At 39.8% G+C, this 26,915-nt stretch overlaps 1 protein-coding gene across 15 annotated transcripts in view; it reads left to right on the forward strand.

Moving 5' to 3' along the window:
• The window catches only part of UNC80 (unc-80 homolog, NALCN channel complex subunit), a 225,750-nt gene that overhangs the window by 43,544 nt on the left and 155,291 nt on the right, over positions 1-26,915 (forward strand). For 8 of the 15 annotated variants that reach the window (XM_019802892.2, XM_019802900.2, XM_019802902.2 and 5 more), the window contains exons 8-16: positions 6,457-6,718; positions 7,825-7,959; positions 9,912-10,128; positions 10,753-10,929; positions 11,947-12,215; positions 13,303-13,656; positions 18,497-18,643; positions 22,561-22,708; positions 24,924-25,072. In XM_019802892.2, coding sequence (XP_019658451.2) covers positions 6,457-6,718; positions 7,825-7,959; positions 9,912-10,128; positions 10,753-10,929; positions 11,947-12,215; positions 13,303-13,656; positions 18,497-18,643; positions 22,561-22,708; positions 24,924-25,072 — 1,858 coding nt within the window. The remainder of the gene's footprint in view (positions 1-6,456; positions 6,719-7,824; positions 7,960-9,911; positions 10,129-10,752; positions 10,930-11,946; positions 12,216-13,302; positions 13,657-18,496; positions 18,644-22,560; positions 22,709-24,923; positions 25,073-26,915) is intronic. The other 7 variants (XM_019802898.2, XM_034655100.1, XM_019802903.2 and 4 more) reach the window with 4 other exon arrangements.

Below are 26,915 nucleotides of genomic sequence, written 5' to 3' on the forward strand. Positions count from 1 at the left end.
TTTTTTTTTTTCTTTCTTTCTTTTTTTATTATGATATGTTAGTCACCATACAGTACATCCTTAGTTTTTGATGCAATGTTCCATGATTCATTGTTTGGGTATAACACCCAGTGCTCCATGCAATACACACCCTCCTTAATACCCATCACCGGCCTATCCCATTCCCCCACCCCCTCCCCTCTGAGGCCCTCAGTTTGTTTTCTGGAGCCCATATATACAATGGAATATTACTCAACCATCAGAAAGAATGATTACCCAACATTTGCATCAACAGGGATGGAACTGGAGGAGATTATGCTATGTGAAATAAGTCAAGCAGAGAAAGACAATTATCATATGGTTTCCCTTATTTGTGGAACGTAAGGAATAGCAGGGAGATCATTAGGAGAAAGAAGGGAAAAATGAAGAGGGGGGGAGATTAACCAAAATGTTTTTATAGTACTATTATGTTTTTATATTTTTACATTTAAATCTTAACCTGTCTTGATTTTATTTGGTGAATAAAATACACTAGTTTAAGATACGCTAAATTATGTTTTTCTGAGTATGTGAATTATGCCAATATTATTTATTGACTAATATATCCTTTGTACTAATTTAATACATGATGTTTTTGATATATTAGATTCTTACAAATGTATGAATCTTTTGTAGCTCCATATTGTATACCACTGAATTCTTGTCTATTACTAAATCAGCACTACTTGGCCAAATATTATTGTTGTAAAACACACATTAGTATCTGACAATTTACACCCTTTTACACTTTCTTTTAAATCTTTCTTGATTACACTCAAAGTTTTATTCATTCATTCAGTTAAATTTCAGAACAGTCTTACTGATTTATAAAAGATAAATCCCTTTGGAATTTTGTTCAGAATTTGTGATGCTATGATTTATAGTAAGAAATATATATTTGGCCTTAGTTCCTGTTTCTGTCAGTAAGCTCCTAAAACCCTTAGAATTTCCTGAATGATGAAAGCCACAAAGGTGACTTTTATTGTTAATGAGGTGGCATGTGGACTGCACTTAAGACTAGGAGCTGGTTGCCAGGAGAACCAACCATGTGATTAGAGGGTTAAAACTTCAAGTCCTGCACCTGATCTCCAGGAAGGGCTGGAATTTGACTCAAACGCCCATGTCTAATGATTTAATCAATTGTGTCTATGTAATGAAGCCTTCAAAAGATGCCAAAAAGGTGGGGTTCAGAGAGCTTCTGGGTTGGTGAATACAGGGAGGTGCTGGGAGAGTAGTGCCCCCAGAGAAGACATGGAAGTCCAAGCACCTTCCCCATACCTTGCCCTAAGCATCTCCTCTCTCTGGCTGTGCCTGAGTTGTATCCTTTTATAATAAATCAATCATCTAGTGAGTAAACAGGTTTCCTGAGTTCTGTGAGCCACTCTAGAAAATTAATTGAATCCAAGGAGCGAATCATGGGAACTTCTGACTTAGAACCTGTCTGTATGAAGTACAGGTAACAACCTGGACTTGCAACTAGAATCTGAAGTTCAGGGGTGGGGTTGGGGTGGGGGAGCAGGTCATGGGAACCTCCAGTCTGTGGCCAGTTGATTAGAAGCACAAGTGACAACCTGGTGTCTGAAGTAGGAGGGGGAGCAGTCTTGCAGGACTGAACTCTTAATCTGATGCTATCTCTGGGTAGATAGGTGTCAGAATTCAGTTGACAGAGAATGGACCCAGTTGGTGTCCAGAAAATTTTTTTTGTGGTGTGGAAGCCCCACCCGCCCCAACACATACATGTTGAAATTGGGTTCAGGACACAAAAGAGAATTACATTAAACTTATAGATTACTGGAGGAGGGAGTGATGGAAATCTTTAAAATATTGAGAATTTATTCTAAGAAGAACAGTTTGGGGCACCTGGGTGGCCCAGTCGGTTAAGCGTCTGACTCCTAAATTCAGCTCAGGTTGTGATGTCAGGGTAGTGAGATCAAGCCCTGCATTGGACTCCATGCTCAGTGGGGAGTCTACCTCTCCCTCTCCCTGTCTCCCAACTCCCTCTCCCCCCCCAAAAAAAAGTCAGTTTGTCTGTTTATTAAGTTTTTTTTTAATGTTTCACGGATTGTTTGTGGTGGTCCCCACGTATCCCCCATTTCCTGTATTATCATTCTGTTTTATAGGGGGGAGATGTTTAAGGCTAACCTGTTCAGTGCCTGTGCAGTCTTTCCTAGTTTGCCCTGATAGTGGTCATTTTTTCAAGTCATATAGAACAATGATCAAATCTATGTTAGAAGTTAGATATTTCCTACCTATCGATGATAACCAATTGAGGTTAAAGTGACATTTCTTTCCCCTGCTTTTTGGAATAGATGTTTATGTTCAGCTTGTTGAATCAAGTGTTATTTACATTTGAACGTACTAAGTTAAATTGTCAATTTTATTCCTCATCATTTTATTTTGTTCCTCAACCCATGACATTTACCTATTTGTTGTTATGTCTAATGAGCTTTTTTTTCTTTCCATTGTCAAAATGTGTATTACTTGTATGTATACAAAAGCCTTTGATTTCTCCATGTTTGTCTTGAATCCACTTCTGAAATTTATTAATTCATTCAAATAAATGGAGATAGCCACTAATCAAGTAAATGGTATAATCTCAAGTTATGTTACATGCTATGAAGAAAATTAGAACAAGGTAAAGAGATGGATAGTGGTGGAGGGAGGCCGCTCTACACAGTGTTTGAGGAAGACCACTCTGAGGCGATGACATTGGAACACAGCCCAGATAAAACCCAGGCCTCAATGGTAGAAATTTCCACATAGAAAAAAAGCTCTGAAGCCGGCATAAGCTTGATGTAGTCAAGAGTAGTAAGAAAGCCAATGTGGTTGAAGCTCAACTACCAGATGTATCAGGACTGGTCCAATCAGGAGAGAGAAACCAAACAGTAATTTGAACAGGTCAAGTTTAATATAGGGAATTATTAAGTAAACAGGATTAGAGTATTAGAGGAGTGAGGGACTGGCTAATAAGAAGAAAAAAGAACTAAAGAACATAGGAATAGCAGATAAAATGGAGCAATCTCCAACTTTTGGGGTCAGACAAAACACACAGGGGAGACCCCTTTATCCCCATGATTGAGATTACGATCCTGTTGGAAAGGGTAAAGTTATGTCTCAATGGATGGCAGAGATGTCAGGGTAGTGCTGCACCAGGAGATCTTGCTGATAATCTGCCCTTTGGAATTTGTCAGAAATCGAACCCTCTCAGATGCTAGGGAAAGCTACTCATGGGGAGGTGTCTTAGTAGGGAGGGGCCCTCTGCTATGAAACTTCCAAAGGGAAGTGCCAGGGGGGCTGTTGNTCTAAAGAACATAGAAATAGCAGATAAAATGGAGCAATCTCCAACTTTTGGGGACAGACAAAACACACAGGGGAGACCACTTTATCCCCATGATTGAGATTACGATCCTGTTGGAAAGGGTGAAGTTATGTCTCAATGGATGGCAGAGATGTCAGGGTGGTGCTGCACCAGGAGATCTTGCTGATAATCTGCCCTTTGGAACTTGTCAGAAATCGAACCCTCTCAGATGCTAGGGAAAGCTACTCGTGGGGAGGTGTCTTAGTAGGGAGGGGCCCTCTGCTATGAAACTTCCAAAGGGAAGTGCCAGGGGGGCTGTTGGCCGCCAGGTGCTGCTGGGTACTGGGCGCTATGGGAGCTGAGCAAAGGGAAAGCTGTGAGTGCCGTGGAAGCCTGGTGCTAGAAAATATACCCATGTGGCAGAAGCCATGTGCACGGCAAGAGCTAAGCTCAAGACAACCCGCAAACACTACAGGAGCCTGGTGCTGGAGAAGCTGCACACACATTGTAGGAATGTGCTGAGCAAGTACGCCAGGGCAAGAAAGCAAAATTCTTTCTGCAATACCTTTTCCATTTCATCTACTGACCAAGCTAAACATCATGCCAGCAATCAATGGAAAAATATTTAAAGGTCCCAGATTCTTTTTCACAGAACAAGAAAAAAGATGCATTGGAGCTAAGAGGCAGCAAATAAATATCTGGTAGACAAGGGGCGATCGTGGTAATGAGGTTGGGTTGGTGTGCGCAGCCAGATTATGTAGGTCATGTTGACCACTGTGAAAAGCTTGCATTTTATTTAAAGGATGATTTAACAATCTATTGGAAGGGTTTGAGGAGAGGAGAGGAGGAACCAGAGAAGAAGAATGAGACTAGTAGGAAGTAATTACAACAAGCCTAATACAAGATGTGGGTGACTATGGAGCTGATGAGAAGAGGTTGGAAGGAGAATCTATGTGACTTTCTGGTGAATTGAAAGTTGACATGCAGTTGATATTCAAAGAGTATTCTAGCTCCCTGGAAAAAGGATAAATTCTAGTGTAACATATATGGGAATTTAGCTGATTGTAGAAAGCTTCTCCTTATATGACTGCCTACTCAGTTAAATAATTAGTATTGTAGCACCTTCTGTGGTTGAGTTTTAACTTCTATGTAGGTTCCTACTTGTCAATCAAAATACTCAAGATTAGACTGCAAGGCAGCATTGACATTCAAAAACCACTGTGTACATAGGCAGTTGTCCCTCAGCACAGCAGACAATACAACTAATGAGAGTATAAATAGCCAAGAGCTACGTGTCATTTTTGCCCATGTGAAAGGGATCCAAAAAGAAGTGAATGAATATAAATCTGAGGATTCACTTGGTCTCACCATTACAGATAATGGTACTGGCTATGCTTTTAGAAAGAGAATTAAAGATGGTAGCCTAATTGACCCAGTTAAAATGATCTGTGTGGGGGAGCATATTGAATCCATAACTGGAGAAAATATCCTTGGGCAGCATCACTGTGATGTTGCAAAAAAGTTAAAGGAGTTAAAAAAAAGTTGAATCCTTTACCTTGAAGTTAATAGAACGTAAGAAGGCATGTGTTTCAGAGGTAGCATCCGGTGACTCATCAGTCACGTACGATACCCAGTGCTCATCACTTCAGGTGCCCTCCCGATGAACACAGAGAGGGAGACAAATCGTGGGAGACTCTTAACCATAGGCAACAGACTGAGGGGTAGAGGAGGGGAGGTGGGTGGGGAGATGGGGTAGTTGGGCTCGAAAAAAAAGGAGAGTGCGAAGACTGTGAAAATGATCCCCAGTGTGCCAGACATGGTCTGGGTTTGTGCATTTGAACTTTTGACTGCATCCCATGGTAAGAAATCTGTTTTATGTCATGACTAATGACAATACATGAGGTGAAACAAGTTTCATCAAACAAACGAAACTTTATTCCATTTGTTGCATTCTAATAGTTTTTATTCTAGTTAACATTTCAATAGTAGTCATATATTTCTGAATTAATTTCTTGAACCAATACTGATCTATAACCTTCAGTTAAAAAAAAATACGGGTCTGGGAAGTTCAGGAAAACGTCTCCTCACTTCTGCATTCTTTTTGCTGAAGCTCTTCGTGTGTGTGTTGTGCCATGGCTAGTTGATAGCGGGTACAAAAATTTCCCTGGTGCATCACCTAACCCAGGAAGAAACTGTGCTTGGGAGTTAAGTTTAGATTTTAGATTTAAGGTTCCATTTTGAATCCTAGGAACTCTCAGCTTATAATTTGTTGTTTATTGGCTGTCCTTCACTGGACCATATGTTAAGATGAAGAGGTTAAGCTTACATATCTTCACATTCCCTAAGATACTAGGGTGATGTACTGTATTTAGTAGTTGTGTAAACCTATTTTGTAGTGTAATTAAGTTGAACGCCAAATAATGACTATATCATGTGTTTAAATTGAATAATAGAATTTCAGAAACTTGAGATTTTTTTAATTAGTTTTGCTATTTTATATGAATATGTAGCTATAGAGTTTTCAAAATGATTTCAAAATTTTGAAAATTTTCTTCATAACATTACTTTTGCTTGTTTAGTACTTTGCAGTTTCTTTGGCTCTTTTACATACTATTATCACCCATAATAGATTAAAATAGCCAATAAAGTGCACAAATTCTCCCATTTCTATCAAGGTAAAAAAAAAAAACCGATAGCATTGTATAAAAGGAACATCACAATCTGAAACTCATCTATTTCTATAGACTCTCCCATCACCCACCACCTAAATTACTCACCGACTAATACCAATTGTTTACTCTTCCCTTCCTTCTCAAAACTCATAATTTTTTTTCTAACTCCACCTTTGTGCGCGTGGTTTCCTCTGACTGAAATACAGATCTACCCTCCTGCCCCATCCTCAACTTTGCCTCACTAATTCCTACCTAGCCTTCAAAACTCTTTCGAACCTCTCTACTTCCAGGGAGTATCTAGCAAAGGTGAAATGAGTGAGACCAGCGGGGCAGATAATAGAGTAAACTACACAAAAGATAAGTAGATGAATAAATAAACAAATGAGAAAAGCAGAGCTACAAGCCATGTGGTGTCACCCCTTGGAATGTTTGCCAATATAATCATCTTCTTTCTGTCATTGGAAACAGAGCCTCTCTTGTGATACCTCCATGCCAAAGGTCCCGCTATGCCACCTACTTTGATGTTGCTGTTCTTCGATGCCTACTCCAGCCCCATTGGTCTGAGGAAGGCACTCAGTGGTCTCTGATGTACTATCTACAAAGGCTGCGGCACATGTTGGAAGAGAAGCCTGAAAAGCCTCCAGAGCCAGATATTCCCCTCCTGCCCAGACCCAGGAGCAGCTCAATGGTGGCCGCAGCTCCCTCACTAGTGAACACCCACAAAACCCAAGTAAGAGAAACTCAGTCCATGGTCTTTTGAATTAACACCTTTGGCCATAGCAGATTCCCCTTTTCTCCTCTGCATCCATCTCTTTATTCCAGTGATGACTACCTTATTGGTGGGTTACTCTGATATTATTATCCTTTCCCTTCCATCTTTTATTGCTAGATTCTTTTGCTTCCTTTTTAGCATCTAATTTACCATTCAAAGAAGGGTATCTAAGTACCTCTCGCTCACACTAATCTAGAATCAAGGCTCTGTTGATCCAGAATAATGGAAAATTTCCCAATTGAAGTGCTAGTTAATAGATAGTTCTCACATACAACTGTTCATAACGAATATCATGAAATGTGTGACTCTAGCATTTTACTGAACATGGTTTACCTTTTTGCATAGCTCAAAATTTTTGAGCACCTCTATATCATAATTTAAAATATTGCCTTTGGATATATAGTCTTGCTATTTATTATAGATGTTTGGAAAAATAAACTGACTATATACTGATTTGATGACATCCTCCTGAAAATCACTTTTTGATAAATGAATATGCTAATACCAGCTTGAACAGTTTTTCTTTCTCTCTTTCTCATCAATACCATGTGTGTTGGATATGTAGAGAAAAAAAGTGTGATTTGCAGTATGTTCCTGTTGTTTGGTTTAGTTAAATATGAACTGGCTATGTCTGAAAAAGTCTAAATATTCTAAGAGTAAACATGAGCAATGTTAGAGTGAAAAGGAGAGTTACTCTGTTTAAGTAATAGATGATTCTGCCCAAAATAAAAATCTCCTTTGGTGAACCATTAAACAGAAAAGCTCTTTTAATGAAAAGAGAAAACGAGATACCTGTCTCCTCCTTTTCTTCTTAGCTTTCCCAACTATGGAGCTTCATGTTCTTACTGTTAAAAACTCCAAACAGGGGTTACAGTTAATATATAATGTATTTCCTCCATAGCAGGATATGAATTCTAAAAGTCTAGACCCACAGGTCAAATACTTAATGGATATCAAAACATTAGGCACATCCCTATTAAAAATATAACATCTCAATAAGAAAAGTCTTTGGATATAAAGCCCTAAGTCCTTGATTGTGAAGTCTACCTTTATTGTCTATTAAGGATCTCACCATGAAGTGTAATGAAGAGGAAAAATCTCTTAGTCCTGAGGCCTTTTCTAAGGTTTCGTTGACCAATTTACGTAGGTCTGCAGTCCCAGATCTTTCTTCAGACCTTGGCATGAACATTTTTAAGAAGGTGAGTAGAACCACTTATGCTCTTTAATATTTTGGTAATTGAAAAAAAAATCAGTGGGACGTGAGGTCATGCTGCAAAATGGGGTGGGTAGGAACCTTGAGGAGAGAGGTCAGCCCCCACTTATAGCACTGGCTTTCAGCATGACCTTGTGTGAGTCCCTCTGTGCACGTGAATGTTTCCTATTCTCAATGTTACCAAACTCAATCCTGACGACGTGTGTAGAGTACTTTCAGTAGTGTGATGGTGGAGTTGTGGTAGCCGTGGTGACGACTTATATTCTTATGGTTCATCTCATTTTATATAATGGTTCAAGCATTTTATATAAATAGTTCTCATTTAATCCAATAAGATCCTAAATTTCCACATTTTGCTCCTGAGAAACTTACTGAAGTCTTCCTCAGAGTTTTGGGATCATCATGGAACATTTATTCTTGAAGTCATCTCCAATTTAAAGACAATAAAACAAACCAAACTCTGTAAATAAAGTAGTAAATCCTTACAACAGATCACTAGATTTTCTACCCTCACAACTTGTTATAGGTCATAACATACGTTTCCATTCAATAAACATTTATCATGCATCCACTAGAACTCTAAAGGTGAGAAATTAAAGGTGGAGTAGAGTGTACACTTGGAAGTAATCAGGATTCAAATTCTCACTCTGCCACTTTCAATCTCTGTGATCTGGTCAAATGATACTAGGTATCATTTGTAAATTGGGTACATAATATACTTACTTCAAAAGGTTATGAGGATTAAGTGAGATAATGCATGTAAAGTCCTTACTGTGCCTGGCACTTAGTAAGTCCTCAATAAATGTTAATTATTCTCAAAAAAGAAAGGAGCTGAGCCTTAGAAATTTTGGTAGTTTGTAAAAGGTTGAGTCCAAACTCAAAACTAGGTCTTGTTCAAGCTAAATAGTTGATGCTTTTGTGAATCCACCTTTCCACCTCTCTTTTTGTAAGTATATGGAGCTTATCAGCTAGGAAATAACATGTGTAGAATAATGTATGTGTAGTAGCTTCATTTTCTATTTTTCAAAATAATTAGTTCAGTTGTGTTCATGAAGGACACAGAACATATTATTAACTTATCTATGAGCTCAGAGTTTTGCTAAGCCAATACTCATGTCTACCTTCATTGATAATGCAATGATAGGCAATGGCTGTAGTTTTTCAAAAAATGTCAGTCATCAGGGGGGAATAAGTTGTCAGTACTGACTGCACATGAGAGTCTCTGGGGAGCCATAAAAATTTCATGTGCCCAGGCCTGAACCCAAACCAATTAGGTCAGAATTGCTGCAGGGGAGGCTCAGACATGGGTATGTTTTAAAAGCTTCCCAGGAAATTCTGAACTCTTATTTATACTGGATTTTGAACTTGTTTGGTAGGAGTAATGGTTTTGTGCCAATTTGTGCTTTGTATCTTTTTTAACTCTCCTTACGGACAGTGGCACATGCTTGAAGTTGTCTGGCTGGAAAAATTGATCTCAGTCCTGGAAAATGGAACAAAATATACTGGCTGGTCCAAGTGGTGACTTAGGGATCCTATACTCTCACATTTCAGCATGTATCAGAATCACCAACAAGGCTTATTAAGACACACACTGCTGGGCCTTACCTTCTAGGTTTCTGATCTAGTATGTCTGGGGTTGAACCTGAGAATTTGTATTTCTAAGAGTTTCCCAATTGGTACTGATGCTACGGTCCAGGGACAACCCAACCCAGGAGAAGGACCCAAGGACCCATACATTACCTTTTGCTTTATTTCTTTCACTCCTTTAACCCACTATGGAAATTTCACCCATCTCTATTGGATGATACTCAGTGATTTTCTGTGTCTCTTCTTCCTGGCACATTTCTGTATTTTACTGCAGACTGTGGAGCCCTTTGGAAAGCAGAATATCCCCTCTCCTTTGCCTTGTGCCTAATCCTTTACCTCTCATCCTCATAGTTCAAGAGCCGCAAAGAAGACCGAGAGAGGAAAGGCTCCATCCCATTCCACCACACAGGGAAGAGGAGGCCTCGAAGAATGGGAGTGCCATTCCTGCTTCACGAGGACCACCTGGATGTATCCCCCACCCGAAGCACATTCTCCTTTGGAAGTTTCTCTGGGCTTGGAGAAGACAGGCGAGGCATTGAAAAAGGAGGCTGGCAAACCACCATTTTAGGTGACCGCGAGGACTTTTCAAAGTAGGGCAGAGCTTGAATGACCTGTTTAGAAATCTGGATCTAGGGCTCTGGGGCAAATCTGCATCTTTCTTGAACAGTTTAGTCAAGAAATGTGGGCCCAGATGCTAGCTTCTAGTACCAAAGGAATGCAGATAATTTAATTAAATATGGAAGAACCCTGTGTAATTAGGCAGGTAATGGCCCTATTTCTTAGGGACTCTGGGTGTGGAAATGTGGCCTTAAAGGGTCTTGTGCATTAGCTTTCATTGTGAATCCAAAGGCAGACGTTAATTTGGATGTTAGAAAAGGATGATGTAAAGAAAAGAAAAGCTTTTTTTCCCCTTTCTGGTTGGCATATTAAGAAAGCCAGCTTAAAATCAGAGACTGACAGCTAGCTGGGACTCCATATATGGTTTTTGACATTGGCTTAGATTGGGGCAGATTTTATGATAGGCAGTGTCATCCATCATCTTGACCCTGACTATTCCCAGAACAACTCCCATGACTGCTGTTTGGCTGTGCCTCATGCGTTTCCTGATACCCCTTTACTCTCCCTGCCGTCCTTTGGAAAGACAACATCTCATCATTTTCAAACGCTCTTCTGGTGCTCTTGTCCATCTCAGGGAAATTTACCCGGCGGGGCAGTTCGGATGCAGCCACGGAGATGGAGAGCCTGAGTGCCAGGCACTCGCACTCCCACCACACCCTGGTGAGTGACCTGCCAGATCACTCCAACAGCCACGGAGAAAACACTGTCAAGGAAGGTGGGTCGGAGGCGGCCCCTGCAGGTGGGAGTTCAGGTTCCTTTTCCTGTTTCCTGTTTTTACTCCATGTTCCATCTTCATTGCAATCTGGCTCCTTGTACTTTTTGAAAACTTGCATCCATGTATTACATCACTGGGTAATTTACTTGTGAGCCATTCTTGGGATTTCCTGAGTAGCAAAAGCTATTTGATGGCACACTGCGAACACCACACTTCTCAGAGGGGAAGCAAGCCATTCATCTTTGTTTTCAAAAGGTCATAGACCCACAGGGCTAGAAGAGACTTGGAAGACAGTTATATTCAGTACTTTGGTCCCCTGAATGTTGTCCCTCAAAAGGGCTTGTCCACCTTCAGTGGGAGGAAAGTCACTGCCTTCCAGGGCTGTGGATTCCTTTTTTCAGACAGCTGCTATTTCAAATAAGTGCTTTATATGCTTCATGTGGAGAAAACATGTGGTCTGGGTGGAATCCAAAATGGCCTCTTATTCTATACTCTTAAGCTATGAGCAGAAATCTAAGCCCTCTTTTCCCTGGAGTATGTTTCAAGTATTTGATGTTATCAGTTGGTTACCACCACAAATTTATGTTCCCTCACTCTTGAACAAAGGAGAAAAAAAAATCCTCCTTATTTGCTGTTGCTTAAATATGCTAGATAAAACCAAATATTTTATCAGCCACAAATTTGTGGGGAAATACTTCAACTAAACCAGTTGCTGAAAGCATTAGCAAATCCTGACTATGCATTGATCCTACTGTATCTGTAGGATCTGGCGTTCAAGAGTGGGTAAAATCCACCTGTTAAACAAAGTTAAACTCTAGCCTGGGTCTTAAGGAAGCCAGTTGGAATTCACATTTTCTATAACCTTCATTATTTACCAGATGTTACGTGGCCTTGACACAAGGCAATTCTGTGGGAATTGAGAATAGCTCTGAGACTACAATTCAGACATCTACAACAGCCTCGGCTGTGACTGTGGACATGAGCGTGTAACTGTCTGACATGACGTCACAAGCTAATATGGGGAAATTTAAGACCTCGCTTTCTTTTTATTAGTGCGATCCCAGATCTCCACAATCACAGTTGCAACCTTCAACACCACGCTGGCCTCGTTCAACGTAGGCTATGCAGACTTTTTCAGTGAGCACATGAGGAAGCTCTGCAACCAGGTGCCCATCCCGGAGATGCCGCACGAGCCCCTGGCGTGTGCAAACCTGCCCCGAAGCCTCACAGACTCCTGCATCAACTATAGCTACTTAGAGGACACGGAACATATCGATGGGACCAATAACTTTGTCCACAAGAATGGCATGCTGGATCTTTCGGTAAGAAGCAAGAATTTCTCTTACAAAAGCTTGGAAGATACTGACTCTTTGATCTGGTTTTGTCATGCTATAAAACGAGCATATAGATTCTTAGCAAGGTTGAACCTTAAAATGAAAAGGCTACCCACAGAAAAAATTTCACAAATGTGTCAGCCATCACAGAGGCACCTTTCCCTTTTTATTTTTTTCAAGCATGACATTAGATGTGATCTGATCTCAGAGTATTTTTATAATCCAAAAACGTTAGCAAATCCTGAATAGACATACATAAAACATACATAAATGTGTATATGCTAAGTCCCTTTTTTCTAGAATAAGAGTAAAAAATTCTCAGTTTATTTTCTTTTGTTATATAAGCAACATGACTGCAAACCTCCTGGGTAGCAATGGAAAATGAATAGAAGCCCATCAAAAGATTGAAACTTGCATTCTCAGGAGTGCCTGTCTTGATTATAGTTATTAGCAAATGCAAGGGTTGGTATAGTTTACAATTATATTTCACACAATTATTTATTTCACATTTGAAAACGGGCTCAGCAAATAATTTAAAATATTAACATCAATGAAAGGACATAATTTAAACATGAAAATATTTTGCCTTTAAAATTGAAGTGTAAATAATGATACAATTGTGAATGCCTAAATGTTCCTCTGTTATGTGCATATGGAAATCATTGTTCTTTATCCATTATTGACAGAAAGTGAAAGGCAGAGGATTAAAGCACTTCGAGTTAAAAAATCAGTTTTGTTTGGACAAAAATTACAGTACCATTAATTCACTGTTCTTCCATATCCCTATTAACTGTGTGTATTATGGCAAATTTTGGAATACTTCAGTGAGATAATACACACATACATTTCTTTTCATACATACATTTTAAGTCTTTGGGTGACTTATACTCTGTGTTTAGCCCATACACAAGGTCCCAGTGCAATTTAAATAGGCACATTTGAAAAGTACCCTGAATTATTTATGCTTAAGTACATAGAACAGCCTAAAGGAAATGGAATAACCAAATCTATGTAGAAAGAGGTAGTTCAGGCAAATTAATCACCCTCTGTTCATCTTTGTCCCCCACCCCCACAGGTGGTTCTGAAGGCTGTTTATCTTGTCCTGAACCATGACATCAGTTCTCGCATCTGTGATGTGGCACTAAACATTGTTGAATGCTTGCTTCAACTTGGTGTGGTGCCTTGTGTAGAAAAGAACAGAAAGAAGAGTGAAAACAAGGAAAATGAGACTATGGAAAAAAGAGCCAGTGAGGGAACCTTCCAGTTCAAAGGTGTATCTGGAAGTTCAGCCTGTGGATTTGGGGGCCCTTCAGTTAGTGGAGCTGGAGATGGTGGAGGAGAAGAAGGAGGAGCTGGAGATGGCGGAGGTGGAGGAGGTGATGGAGGCGGAGGTGGACCTTACGAGAAAAATGATAAGAACCAAGAGAAGGTATGACTGAACCACGTCAGTGTTCTCGTGGACTATTGCTCCTAATTTCTTTCCAGTGCCTTCTTGCCAGGAATTTGTTGACTCAGAATCACAACGAGTCACTAAAGCAAGTCACGGGCCGAGAAATCTCTTCCCTGGGTTCTCATCAGGCATTAGTAGAAAAGGTTAGATGAAACAGTATTCTCAATTCAAAAACCATAGACATTCAAGCAGTGTTAGAGCTCATTTCCTGGTCATGCTATTTCTTCAGGGTAGTATCTCAGTTACACTGCATTACCATCACCCTCAGTCTGCCAAGAATAGCCTCTTGCTCAAGACTCTCAGGGTCTGACCAAATTGAGCAATGTTTTCTTCTCAGAGTGCCATAACAAAATGCCATAGACTGGGTGGATTAAACAACAGAAATTTGCTTCTCACATTTCTGGAGGCTGGAAAGTCCAAGATGAAGGTGCCAGTGAGGCTTCTGAAGCTCCTTCTCTTGGGTTGTAGCTGGCTGCCATCTTGCTGTGTGCTCCCATGGCCTCTTTTTTCTGTATACACACACACAGAGACACACACACACACACAGAGAGAGAGAGAGAGAAAGAAAGAAGGAGAGGGAGAGAAAGAGAGAGAGAGTTCTCTGGTGTTTCTTCTTACAAAGATTCTGATCTTATCAGACTAGGGCCCCACTCTCATGACTTCATCTAATACTAATTACCTCCCAAAGGCCACATCTTCAAACATCATCACATTGGAGGTTAAGGCATATGGAGGTAATTCAACATAAGAATTTGGGGGAAATAAATTCAGTCCATAACAAGCAGTATAATTTTTCCTCAAGATAATGTTTTTTTCTCTTGATCTAAGGAACACATTTTTATGCAGCCAATTTCAATCACTGTTGAGAAAAGGGAAGAATTGTGTTCAGTTAATTGGTTGGTTTATTGTTATTGCTTTCAAAGACTAGCCTTGGTGCTCTCATGTCCCAGTGTTTCACACCTTATGTTTTTAGCTTTTTTGTTATTGATTATTCCTGAATTTAATTACCTTTGCCTTGGCAACACCTCATTTATGATCCCTGAACTTAGCCAAAAATTAGTTTTTTTTCCCTTTAATTTGGGTTTTAAATTAGAATTACTATAGCTTGGGACTCCTGAGTGGCTCAGTCAGCTAAGTGTCCTACTCTTGATTTCATCAGGTCTTGATCTCAGGGTCATGAATTCAAATCCCACATTGGGTTCCACAGTGCCATGGTGGGCATGGAGCGTACTTTTTAAAAAAAGACAAAAGAAAAAAAAATTACCATAGCTTGAATTCACATAACTTACACTGATTTCGGTTCAGGGCTTTTGTTGGAAAATGCTGTTGACAAGTTGAAATCAGCCGCAGATTTGAATCTCTAACATATCATGGTGGACACATCAGGTCAAATGTTTACAGGTGTAAGGTGACACTGTGCAGAGTTCTACCATTTACATATTTATCTAAACTATGAATTGTCCATCTGAGTAAGTGTTGTGGTGCTCCTTCCTCTTATGATTTCTTCTCCATCTCTGTCTAGTCCTACTTGATCCATTTTTAATGTGCATTTATCATTTGAGTTTCTTTGTCTCATTGTTTACTATCTTCCTAATATTTTGGGTCTCTGATCCAAATATTCTTTCCCAACATTCTTGAGTTCCTGAACCCTTTCTTTAGGATTTTCTTCCTCTGACTTAATCATAAATGTGTTTTTTTTTTCAATTCTTTTTTTTTTTTAAGATTTTATTTATTTATTTGTCAGAGAGAGAGAGAGCACAAGCAGGAAGAGCAGCGGGCAGAGGGAGAAGCAGGCTCTCTGCTGAGCAAGGAGTCAGTGCGAGACTCCATCCCAGGACGCTGGGATCATGACCTGAGCCAAAGCGGACGCTTTACCAACTGAGCCACCCAGGCTTCCCGAGTGTATTTTCCAATTCTGACAGTACCTTCCAGTACTTAAGGTTCCCAACTTCTTACCTTCTCATACATCGCTGAGGATAATCTAAAAACCCTTAGATCTCACTCTTAGTAAATTTCCATGTTTTTCCTATCAATGTAAGCTGGCTACTCAAAGAGATAATGGACGGTATTATATCCATTATAATATTCAAGGGAAGAAAATAAAAGTTATGAAATTTTGATAGGTTTTTATTAGTAAAGCTTAGATATTCCAACTAAATTAAAGAGAGCTTTGTTATGTATCCCAAGAATTTCTGAGATCGATTATTAGTATTATATTTTTATTTTTGTTTCTAAAATTTTAACCAATTGGTGTCTGCATTCGATTTCTTATTGTAGAACCACAAGTCTCTTGCCTATTTAAAATCTAGTTATTATACTTGATAGTTGATAATATAAACATTATTTTGACTGAAGTTATCACTCTTGATTAGATGGAATTTTTTGAAGTCAGATTATGTGGTCTCCAAAACAGCCACCAAGATACCAACGTTTTGTAGTTAGTTCTGGAAAATAATATTCTTTGTAAGACAAAGAATTTATAAAATAAAACCAACTGTAGGTTAAATGCATGTATTTGTGATTCACACAGGTCTGTTCTGCCCTAAATCTGTGTTCTTTTCAGTGAAATCGGAGAGTTTATCTAATTTTGCAACCTAGTAATACCAGAAGCATGGGGAATTTATTAATTCAGAAAGGAAGATCTAATTTCTATTTTTGTATATGCTACTAACTAATACTGAGAGCTTGAAATGTTATTTAATATCTGTCCTGATTTCTGCCTGTAGCTTGGTACATTTTTCTGAAAGTCTCCTGTAAAAGGAACCTAAATCCTAAGGACATCTGAAGGTATAAAATCAAACCTGAATAGATATTTACCGAGAGCTTTTGGAACTAGGGATTTTTTTTTAAGGGAATATATAGTAATCTAAAAATGGACATAAACAAATCCTCCAAATCAGGCCCTACGCAGGGTGAACTTTTCTGAGGCACTATTTCCTGCCTTTGGCTGTTCAGTCTAAACACATCAGGGCTCGTGGCTGAGGCAGGGCCAAGAAGGACTGAAATCCAGTCCACGCTGCTCACTGAGCTGTTCGGCTAAGGGCTGCGTCTACTAAAAGGGCTCATCTTTTTCTAACTCATCCACCCACAGGAATGCCTTTTCTAATTTGCAAAAAGTTGCCTCAAAGGAGAGCAGTGTCCCACACCTAGAAATAATAATTAACATTTGTTTTGCTATTAGTTTATGTCTCACATGTTTTGACTCATGTTAGCCTCACAGCTGTATGATATAGGTATTATTATGGTTCCCATTTGGTAGGGCACAGAGTGGTTAAGTGGCTTGCCCAAGGTTATGGAGCTTAGATTTGAAGCCAAACTAAAACATTTTTGAATTGGTGTCTATATAATAAATAGTAAATAAATGTTTATTGGTAAGTCTTAGTCTTCCGTTTGCACCCTTTTGATCTACAGAATTCCCAGGAAACAGACTCGGATGAGGAGATGTGTGTGCAGGAAGTTTCCTGGGGCGTCCTCTCAGGACCAACATCTCTGAGGTGTAAAAGGAGCAGGATGAGGTGGGGGGAGAAGTGGAACTGGCAATGTAGCTGTAACAGAGACCTCAGCCCATCACACAGGGAGCTCTAAAGCAAGGATGACTCTTCAAAGTAATCTCCAGGTGGAGGAAGGGAGCCCACCTTTATACCCCCCCACCCGCATTATGCCTTTGACCAGCCATTGGAGGCAGACTGCTACCAGGAAGAGCATTCACCTTAGGTGAGGCAGCTCTCCTTTAGCTAAGAGCAATGGCGGATAGGATCTCAGTAGAGAGCGGTCTGCCAGCAACACTTCCAGGCTTAGAGAATGTTCAGTTCAGCAGGGGACATCTCAGCACTGCATCCACTACAGGAGTCTGTAGATAAAAAAAAAGGAAAAAGAAAAAAAAAAAGAAAAGGAGAACCACCTGCCTCAGTTTAGGAGAGGGGAGTCTCCCCTGCCATTTTATGGACGATGTCTCGGTAACTCCATCTCTTTCACAGCCTACCCACATTTGAGTCCTTTCCATGTGTGACCTGACCTTGTACGTAGCCCCCTGATCCACATGACAGTGGAAAAGCCCTTTGCCATTTACAGAACAATGCTTATCCATTATTTCCTTTATTCTGCACAGTAAACTGATGTAGAAAGGGAAATTATTAGGATCCTTCTGCCTCTTTGGAGATAATTCTCAGAAGTTCATTTTTCTGGAAGCTGTGTCCTCCACTAACAGCAAGGATTAAATGGGACAAAAGAGGGGATGATAACCATTCTCATTATTCATCTCAGGAGGGCTTCCTATTTACCCTCAAAGGAAGAAACAAGCTGAATGTTGACAAATTTCTATATATTCTCACTTTGCTGGTGTGTGAGTATTACAATACAGTGAAAATATAAAATTAGAAAGTCCCTTAAAAATGTCAGAAGTTGCCTTGTGATTTCAAAGTTCCAGACCTTGATCATTTCCAGAAGTTTAGCAATAATCATTGCCTGGTAGTACTTTCAGAAGCCTGATGATGAGGGTAACTTCTGGAAAAATCTATTTGCCTTCATCACTGTTAGTCCCCATTGTCTGTCTAGGTGGTTCTGATAGTCAGCCAAGGATACAGAAAGCATGTTTTCTAATCAAGAGGTCTACGTTCATATGCTTTAGCACTAGAGGGTGATCAAAATACGCACGTTTTTTTCTTTTAAAAGGCATTCTGGATTTTAGAAAGGTTAACTTGCTTATTGAGCCCTTGACAATTCTGTTTTCAAGTTGTACGTGCTCACCAGAAAACATATAAAACTTGGTTTAATCACAAAATGGAATGTCAAGACCAAAAGGGCTTTGTGACTTTTCTAGGATGGAAGCACACCTGTGAGCAACCATAGGCTTGCTCTGACCATGCTCATCAAAATAGTGAAGTCTTTGGGATGTGCCTATGGTTGCGGAGAAGGACATCGAGGGCTCTCTGGAGATCGTCTGAGACACCAGGTATTCCGAGAGAATGTAAGAGAATTACAGTAGATTCCATTTCCTCTCCCTCTTCCCTGCCTCCAATTTAGGAATGAGTCCTTTGACAATGAGGGTCAGTGTTCCCTGAAAAATACGGTATTTCATAGAGATGATTAATGCTGATTCGGTGTGGGAGGATTCCCACAACATATCTCAAGACCTCAAAAACCCAGGCCTACGAAAGCTTAATTGGGAAAACACTTCCGCCTCCTGCCTAGGGCAGGCCAGCTCCCAGTTGGTGAAAGGGTGTTTAATTGGAACGTATGAATTAGAGTTTGAAAGACCTTTGCAAAGATAAATATATTTAACAAGCCTTTGACGGGCTGTGACAAATGACTTTTTAATCATCTGCCTGGGTATTATAGAAACATATTTTATATTAAAAAATGGGATCCAAGTTTAGGACTTAGTTTGCCATTCTTACATAGATATGGAAAATGGCCCTTATTGGGACAAAACAGGACTGTAAAAGTAGCCCGTCCCGTTCTGGCTGCTTTGTTTGAGAATGAACCTTGACTCCTGCGTATCTGAGATCACGTCCCTTTGAACTGTGTGAAACTTGAAACTCTGCGCTTGGGCTTGCAAAGCATAATTCTGTCATGGAACATGGTCTTATTCCAGCTCATTTCATTTGCCTCAGCTGATTGCTACTTTTCCCTTCACTCTTGAGCAATAACCCCCCTCCACAGCAAGTCCAAGCTGGGACAGTTGACATACATTTGAACGGAAATCCTAAGAAAATATCCTCCTGCAAATAAGGGTTTTATGCAAATTTGAGTCCAGGAAACCCTTTGGCATGTGACAGCAGAGTTTTAGGATCATGTCAACATCTAATGCCAACCCATTTTTTATTGGTATTAGTTTTTGTCATGAAATGTTCACACAGTCCGAGCATGCTGGGTTTCTTTTTTGATCTGTCATCTACCCATCTATCCATCTATCCATCTATCCACCCTTGTCGCTTTCCTTTATACTCATTATGTTGTATTATAGTCATTGATTGTATATGGGGGGGTTATATTCACAGTAATTAACTTATAAATTCTGAAGCATGACAACTTTGACCAAGATCTAGATTTTGAGGCCCAAAATTTAAAAATCAAAATAATAATAAGGCAATAGAAAGCTGACATTGGCCCCATCTTTGAGCATGCATGTGTGATTTTTATTGCTTGATTTTTAATTCTTTCACAGTATGAATAAATGCCTTCATGGCGAAAACATTATCACTCCTCTTACAGAAGACCAATTCCATGAAATGACACATTAAATATAATAAGTGTCATGCTTTAGTTGGAGGCATAAACTGGCTCCGACACCAGAATTTGTCTTTCTAGACTTGGAGAAGATAGGGCTGGTTGGATCAGAAGCCACTTGTGAGACCATTTGGGGCTCAGTAGTCCACCATGCTTTCCTCGTGAGACTACTGAACATTTCCTATCAGGCTGTCCAGACAGTTTTTTACCTGTCTTCTCCGCTTTCCTAACTTACAGGGCAACTCTTCCATACTCTTGTAGCCCAGTTTAATACTCATTCTAGGGATTCTATTTGCCTCTCCTTGCTCAGAAAACACATTGCCCAAGAGATACAAACTTGAGACATTATCCCTGGGAAAGTCTATTTGCCAAGAAGCTGGGTCTTTACAAATTTCTAAAACATTGAATTTTCAGAAGTTACTTAGCTTTCAAGATGTTAAGAATATTTCTTACTTCTACCAGATCAGGGCCTCTATACGTCTTTAAGAAAGAGAGAGAGAAAGATAGAAAGAGGGAGGGAGGAAGAAAGGAAGAAATAGAAGATTACTTTAATGATATACATCAAAATGCCTAATAATTCCAGCAGGTGTCTTTTAGGGTAATCATTTGCTGTGGTTCAAAACTATTGAAAGGGAATTCACTCTGACAGTTTTATATCCCTTGGGGAAGTTTAAAATACTCATTTCAGAACAAAATACTTCAGGTACGATAGTCTGATTCTTGCTCAAACTTCCCATAGAACTCATTCAGACATTCAAGTAACCTCTAAAGAGTGGATTTGAAACTATGCTGTCTTTGGTGTATTTTGGAGAGAAGATAGGATAATTTGTGCTTCCTGGCCTTCCAACCCAGAATTTTAAAGTGCCTCTTAAGTATAGCAGTGAAGATCTTCACAAATTCTTTATGAGATAATAATTAAATACTTCTTCATGCAGGAAATATTTTATGTAAATGCCTTGAAAACATAATTTTATAGGAAGCAGCATTTATTTTGTAAGGAAAAAAAATGAGCTTGCCTAAGATCTAGCAACCAATAACTTCTCTGGAATCAAAACACCTAATGTCTCAATATTCTAGGACCTAGTAAAGGGAGAATGAAAACGATTATCAATTCACCTGACTTTGGGATACAGATGGGGGGATTACAGCAAGGTCACATACCAAGAAGTTTATTGCTAATTCCAAGTTTCGGTCTTTGAAAAATCTGTCTATTTCCTCTCAAATTTTTCCAGAATCTTTCTCTGGGCCTTGATTTAAGTAGTGATGTAACTTAACTTTTCTTCTGGGAAACCATTAAGGGCCTACCTTGTAAATTTGAATTCTTAGGGATTGCTTTCTCCTATCTTACTTCCATGATTGTGCCTGGTTGTCCGAAGTTTTCCATCCTTGACTAAGGCAGTCCTCACCCAGCCACCTCCCTTTCCTTGAGCCTTAGACTTTTCCCTCAACCTAGAGTCTTCTGTTATTTCCCCATTTCATTCCTTTGTCATGGACTTCCTTATATCTCTTTCACAGAATGTGTCCTCAGGATATCAACTAATCTCTATTCATCCATCATCATAAGTTCTTTCTGAAAGTGTGTGGTATCTAAATATGTTTGCCCCAGTCATTATCTGGATTCTTCATAGGACTACTGTATCATAAGAGATACAACCACAAGAAAGGGCAAGACTCTGACTCCTGATTTTGGCTCTGCTGTAAACCCTGTCAACTCGAACAAAGTCCTTGACTTCTGTGAGCCTCAGCTTCCTCCACTGTAGCATTCGGGTGCTCATCAAATCAGAGGTGTGAAAGTCAAATGCTGTTATGCACTTACAAGCGAGAAACACATTTTAAACAGCTAAACACTGCACACATGTGACTTTTCTCTTCATGGTAGGAGAGGGCTTTGAATGCACCAGATAGTACCCTCCCTTTCTGTCTGTGGCCTTCTGCAGCCAGTGACTGTGCCTTTATTTGTTCTGATGATGGTGGGATTGTTCCTTTCCCCTTTGCCTGATGGCAGAATTATTTGATGGATCATATGAAATATAATTGAGAGTATTAGGGTCTAGCCAATGGTCGCTTGGTTTTCATATCTGTAAGGTCAATTTCTATTTAAATATCAAACTTGCACATTCAAATGCAGACACGCGAACAAACAAACTAGACCTGGCTTTATTTTATGCCTCCTCTCTCCTTCAAGGATCTTCCTCTTCCTACATCTCTCTCACCGCCCCCACCCCCTTAAATCTACTTAAGTTCAAAGTAGCTGAACATGGGAGTGGCACAATTCTTCCCCTTACACAAAGCCTTTGAAATTTTCTAAACCTGGATGACCAATTCTGTAATTTGCCTAGTTTTTGACACTTTGAGCTTTTTTTCATTGAGATCTTAAGATCTTGATCTTGGTGAAAAGACTGAGTTCCTCTGGCACCAGCATTAGACATTAGCCTTGGGTTTTACTTGGAGTAGCGCTTCTCAAAGTCCTTCATACTGCTCAGCTTATCCCTGCCCCTCTCTTGCTCAGACAAGAGGGAGTAGCAGGGTTGGCCCACACCAGCCAGCAGGGATGGATGGAAGCCTTCGCCTTCTGCAGGCTTCTGTCTTAGACTAAACGTATCCTTAGCTTAAGCTGGTACCTGTGACTTTTTCACTTTTCTTCCTTCATTGCAGGCCCAGAACTGCCTCACTAAGCTATACAAGCTAGATAAGATGCAGTTCCGACAAACCATGAGGGACTATGTGAACAAGGACTCTCTCAATAATGTAGTGGACTTCTTGCATGCTTTGCTAGGATTTTGTATGGAGCCGGTCACTGACAGTAAGTAAAGCTATGCCAAGTTCCAGGAGAGATCACTATGGGTGAAGCAGGTAGACTTTCAGAAGTACCCGGAATATGTGGGGATAGAATTTAGAGGGAAAGGGGTGTGTGTGTGTGTGTGTGTGTGTGTGTAATAGAGTATAAATAAGAGAAGCTTGCACATCATCTTTGATGACACATTTTGGAGGCTTTGTGATGACAACTTACCTCAGCAAAGGGGATTTGGTAAAGCTGTGGTGTGCTCACAGGTAGCCCCTCAAACCATCACTCATGGCACTCGTCCCCCCCTCACACGACTTTCTGTTGCATGACAATTGAGGCAGAAATCAAGGAACAAGAGAGTATATTTATTAGTTCAACAAATATGAAGTGAGTCCCTATGATGTGCCAGGCACAGTACTTGGAGATTTTTTTCACAAAATAAAACAGAAAAGAAAAGATATATATACATAGTAGTAGCACAATTTTGATATGCTCATATACACACACATAGATACTGAATTTTTTTTAAAAACAGGCAAATGGATATATAGATAGTCCCACAAACCATTTTATAACTCCATGGCTTTAAGAAAACTCCACCGTAGAGACCTGTGGTGTGGGGGGCCAGTGGTCAACGATGGCATTCATAATAAACCAAACACCTTCAATACCACTCTAATGCAGATACAGTAATGAAATGAAGATGCTGGATGAAGCCTGAGTTAAGTCACATACACATTTTAATTAGAGCCTGGGAAGAAATACTTCTTAGTATAGCCTTTTATGGTTTATATGATAGTTGATTAATTTATAGTATTAGGGTCTAGCCACTGGTTTCTTGGTTTTCATATCTGTAAGGCCAATTTCTACAATTAAAACTATAATTAATTTATAGTTTTATTAATTTATAATGAAGATCTATTTGAATTTGGAATTTGGAAGCAGTTTCCCTATTTGTATCCCAGGCTTCATTGTTTGGTGATGCTATTAAAAAAAGTATTATTCCTTTATAGAGCCCCTAAAATAATGTATATCATCAAAGATGTTTTAAGCTGAGTACATTACAGATTTTAAAAAATAATAAAGTGAGAATTGTAGTTGAGATACGGCAAGAGAAATTCCTGGTTACAAACTATTTTCTCTTTTTTAAGCTATTTGAGATAGAAACTACAAGCATAGACCAAAAGATTTCTTTTTGTGATATAAAATCTAGGGATAATCCCCTGCCAGCTGACGCAGACAGTGAGAGGTTGGTGATAAAGTGAATTACTTCGAGGTGACGAATTCCCCCTGGGACTCTTGAGAAGTTCACAGTGAACCAGCCAGCCAAACACACAGGTCCCTATCTGCTTAGTTTTGGAGTTACACACACCCTGACCCAACAGTCCATAGGTGGCTCACAGTCATTAGGAATCTTCTGGCATGGCTCCGGAATAGCTAATGTGTCCCCTCTGAAATGTCTGTGGGTATGTGAAAAACAAGCGTAAAATGCCATCAGAGAGTAATGGCCTCAGTTCACTGGCATTTCATATTTCACATTTCACATGTCAGTGAGTTATAAGGAAGTGGCTCTAAGAGAGGTTGTATGTTTTCATTCTCTGTAGGCCTNAGCGTAAAATGCCATCAGAGAGTAATGGCCTCAGTTCACTGGCATTTCATATTTCGCATTTCACATGTCAGTGAGTTATAAGGAAGTGGCTCTAAGAGAGGTTGTATGTTTTCATTCTCTGTAGGCCTACAGAGTCTCTGGGAGCCAGAAGCTGCTGGAAGTTCTATGCACCTCCTGGCAGGACTCAGTCTCCTTTTTGTTGCCAGCGTGAATCCTCCCTGCCCCCCCACATGGCCCCTTCCCCGCCTGCCCAGTTCACTTGGTTGGCCCCACCCCTACTTCCAATGACTGAAGGATTTCCACTGAGGAGCCAGCATTCCTCACCACCAGAAATGCTGACTGAAATTCTGTCTCCAGTGAGAGATTATTATCTTTGCTAAGATTTATCAATAGAAACATTCCACAACATGATGGTATATATCCTAGTAAAGACTCTGAGGGAGACTATGAATTGTTTATCTCCAAGTCTGTGTAAAGATGATTAAACCAGGGGTATCTTTAATCTTCTGTTTCTGCATTTAGTGTAGCCCTTCACTAATTCTTGGGTGCCACGTACTTCATTATTTCTTTAACCTGTGTAGCTTAAGGGAAACATTGCCTTGAACTGATGCCTTTGCATTCCAGACAAGGCTGGGTTTGGAAATAACTTCACCACGGTGGACAACAAATCCACAGCCCAAAATGTGGAAGGCATCATCGTCAGCGCCATGTTTAAATCCCTTATCACACGCTGCGCTTCAACCACGCATGAACTGCACAGCCCTGAGAATCTGGTGAGAAGTTCACCTCTTCTTCCCACAGGAGTTCTTGGTCTCCGCTCTAAGAAAAGTTCTCAGTCGTGCCCCTGAAAAAGACCAGTTGAAGTCTAAAAGTCTGCACCTTAAAGTTAAAATCTCTATTTTTCCAAAGTGACAAGGAGCTCATGGTAGAGCCTCAGTACCAAATTTCTCCTTGTTACTCATTAAACTACTTGAAAACTGACATATCTTTCTCTTCCACCTCATAGGTTCTGTGGTGGCTGCTGAGCTAGTTGCAAGGCACTTCGAGTCCTTAAAGAGAAAGAGGTGCTTGAGTACAGCCTATTAGCTCATGAAATATTAAAGAATATTGTCCCAAGCATTTTTGAAACCACACTTACTTCAAAAAATGAATGTAAATATGCTGCTGAAATTAGTTTCGTTTTCTTTTATGGAACACCTCAATTTTTTAGTTACTCCCCCATAAATGACTGTGTTAACTAAACCACTAAAGCCACAAGGAGTGTGGGAGAAGAGCCAGGCTATAACAAGTTAGTGGTTCTAACTTGATTTCTGTGTAGAAATCAGCCTATTTATACATATTGACACTATCTGCTGATCTACCTAAATCAAGGAAATCATTTTAAGCTGTTCTAAACCATTGAGACTATTCCCATAACTTGAGATAAACTAAAACCCTAAACCAAAGGGAACTGAATTTTGCTGACTGTCAAAGCCCCCTCAGCAAAGTTCTGGGAGCTTGAGAAAAACATGGGCACCATCCACGCATTTAATTTGGTCACAGCAAGAAGTACTTTGACAAGTTGATTATAATACATGTGAGCACTGATTATACATTTTAGTCTGCAAAATCAGGTATAGAAGAAATAACTGTATTTCTTAATTTTCTTTAAATCATCTTGGTTTTGACTTGGAACCCCCATCCCACCAGAATGGCTGAAAGTTGAACCCCAACATTCTTGGGTTTCTTTACTTCACGGAGTGCTGCAAAGATCCCGAGTCTTTGGTAGGACCTAGGACCTGAGAAGCTCCATGGGTCTCAACCATTAGTCCATACCTATTATTTCGCATACTGCTCTCTGCTGGGTGCTTAGGGCTGGGCACTCTGGTGAATTTGGAACCCTCATTTTGGGGGTCTTGTTCCTTCTGTGAGGGAGCTATAAGATGTTTCCGCCCAGAGTACTGAAAAAACACTCTTTCCATGTTTTCCTCAGTTACTGTTCTTTCTGATTTTTTAAGGGTCATGAGCATGATTGTTCCAGTGGTCTTAGGTTTTGAAAACCAAACTATCACGGTAAGTAAGTGCTTTTTAGGCTTCAGTGTCTTGCTTTGCCATGAACCTTTCCTAAGGCAAAGAATACAGTAACTACCTTCTTGAAGTGAGAGGGGGAAATGCTGAGTGAAAAGGTTAATAGCTCAAGAAAAAAAGGTCCTATATATCTTTTTAAATGTGGATTTATCAATATATTGGCTTTGATAGCCCTGCATCATCTTTAGTTCATAGTCAAGTTCATGTTCAGATGGACTTCAACATACACATTTGTTAAATATGCCCAGCAAAATGTACTGTTCTTGAATATAAGGCTCTGTTAGAAGTGTCTAGAGGACTTAGCATATTTTACTGCNAAAGGTCCTATATATCTTTTTAAATGTGGATTTATCAATATATTGGCTTTGATAGCCCCGCATCATCTTTAGTTCATAGTCAAGTTCATGTTCAGATGGACTTCAACATACACATTTGTTAAATATGTCCAGCAAAATGTACTGTTCTTGAATATAAGGCTCTGTTAGAAGTGTCTAGAGGACTTAGCATATTTTACTGCAGTGATGCAGAAAATTTGGAGAAGCTAAAGAG

This window comes from Ailuropoda melanoleuca, chromosome 2 (assembly GCF_002007445.2).
Source record: "Ailuropoda melanoleuca isolate Jingjing chromosome 2, ASM200744v2, whole genome shotgun sequence".
Lineage (NCBI taxonomy): Eukaryota > Metazoa > Chordata > Mammalia > Carnivora > Ursidae > Ailuropoda > Ailuropoda melanoleuca.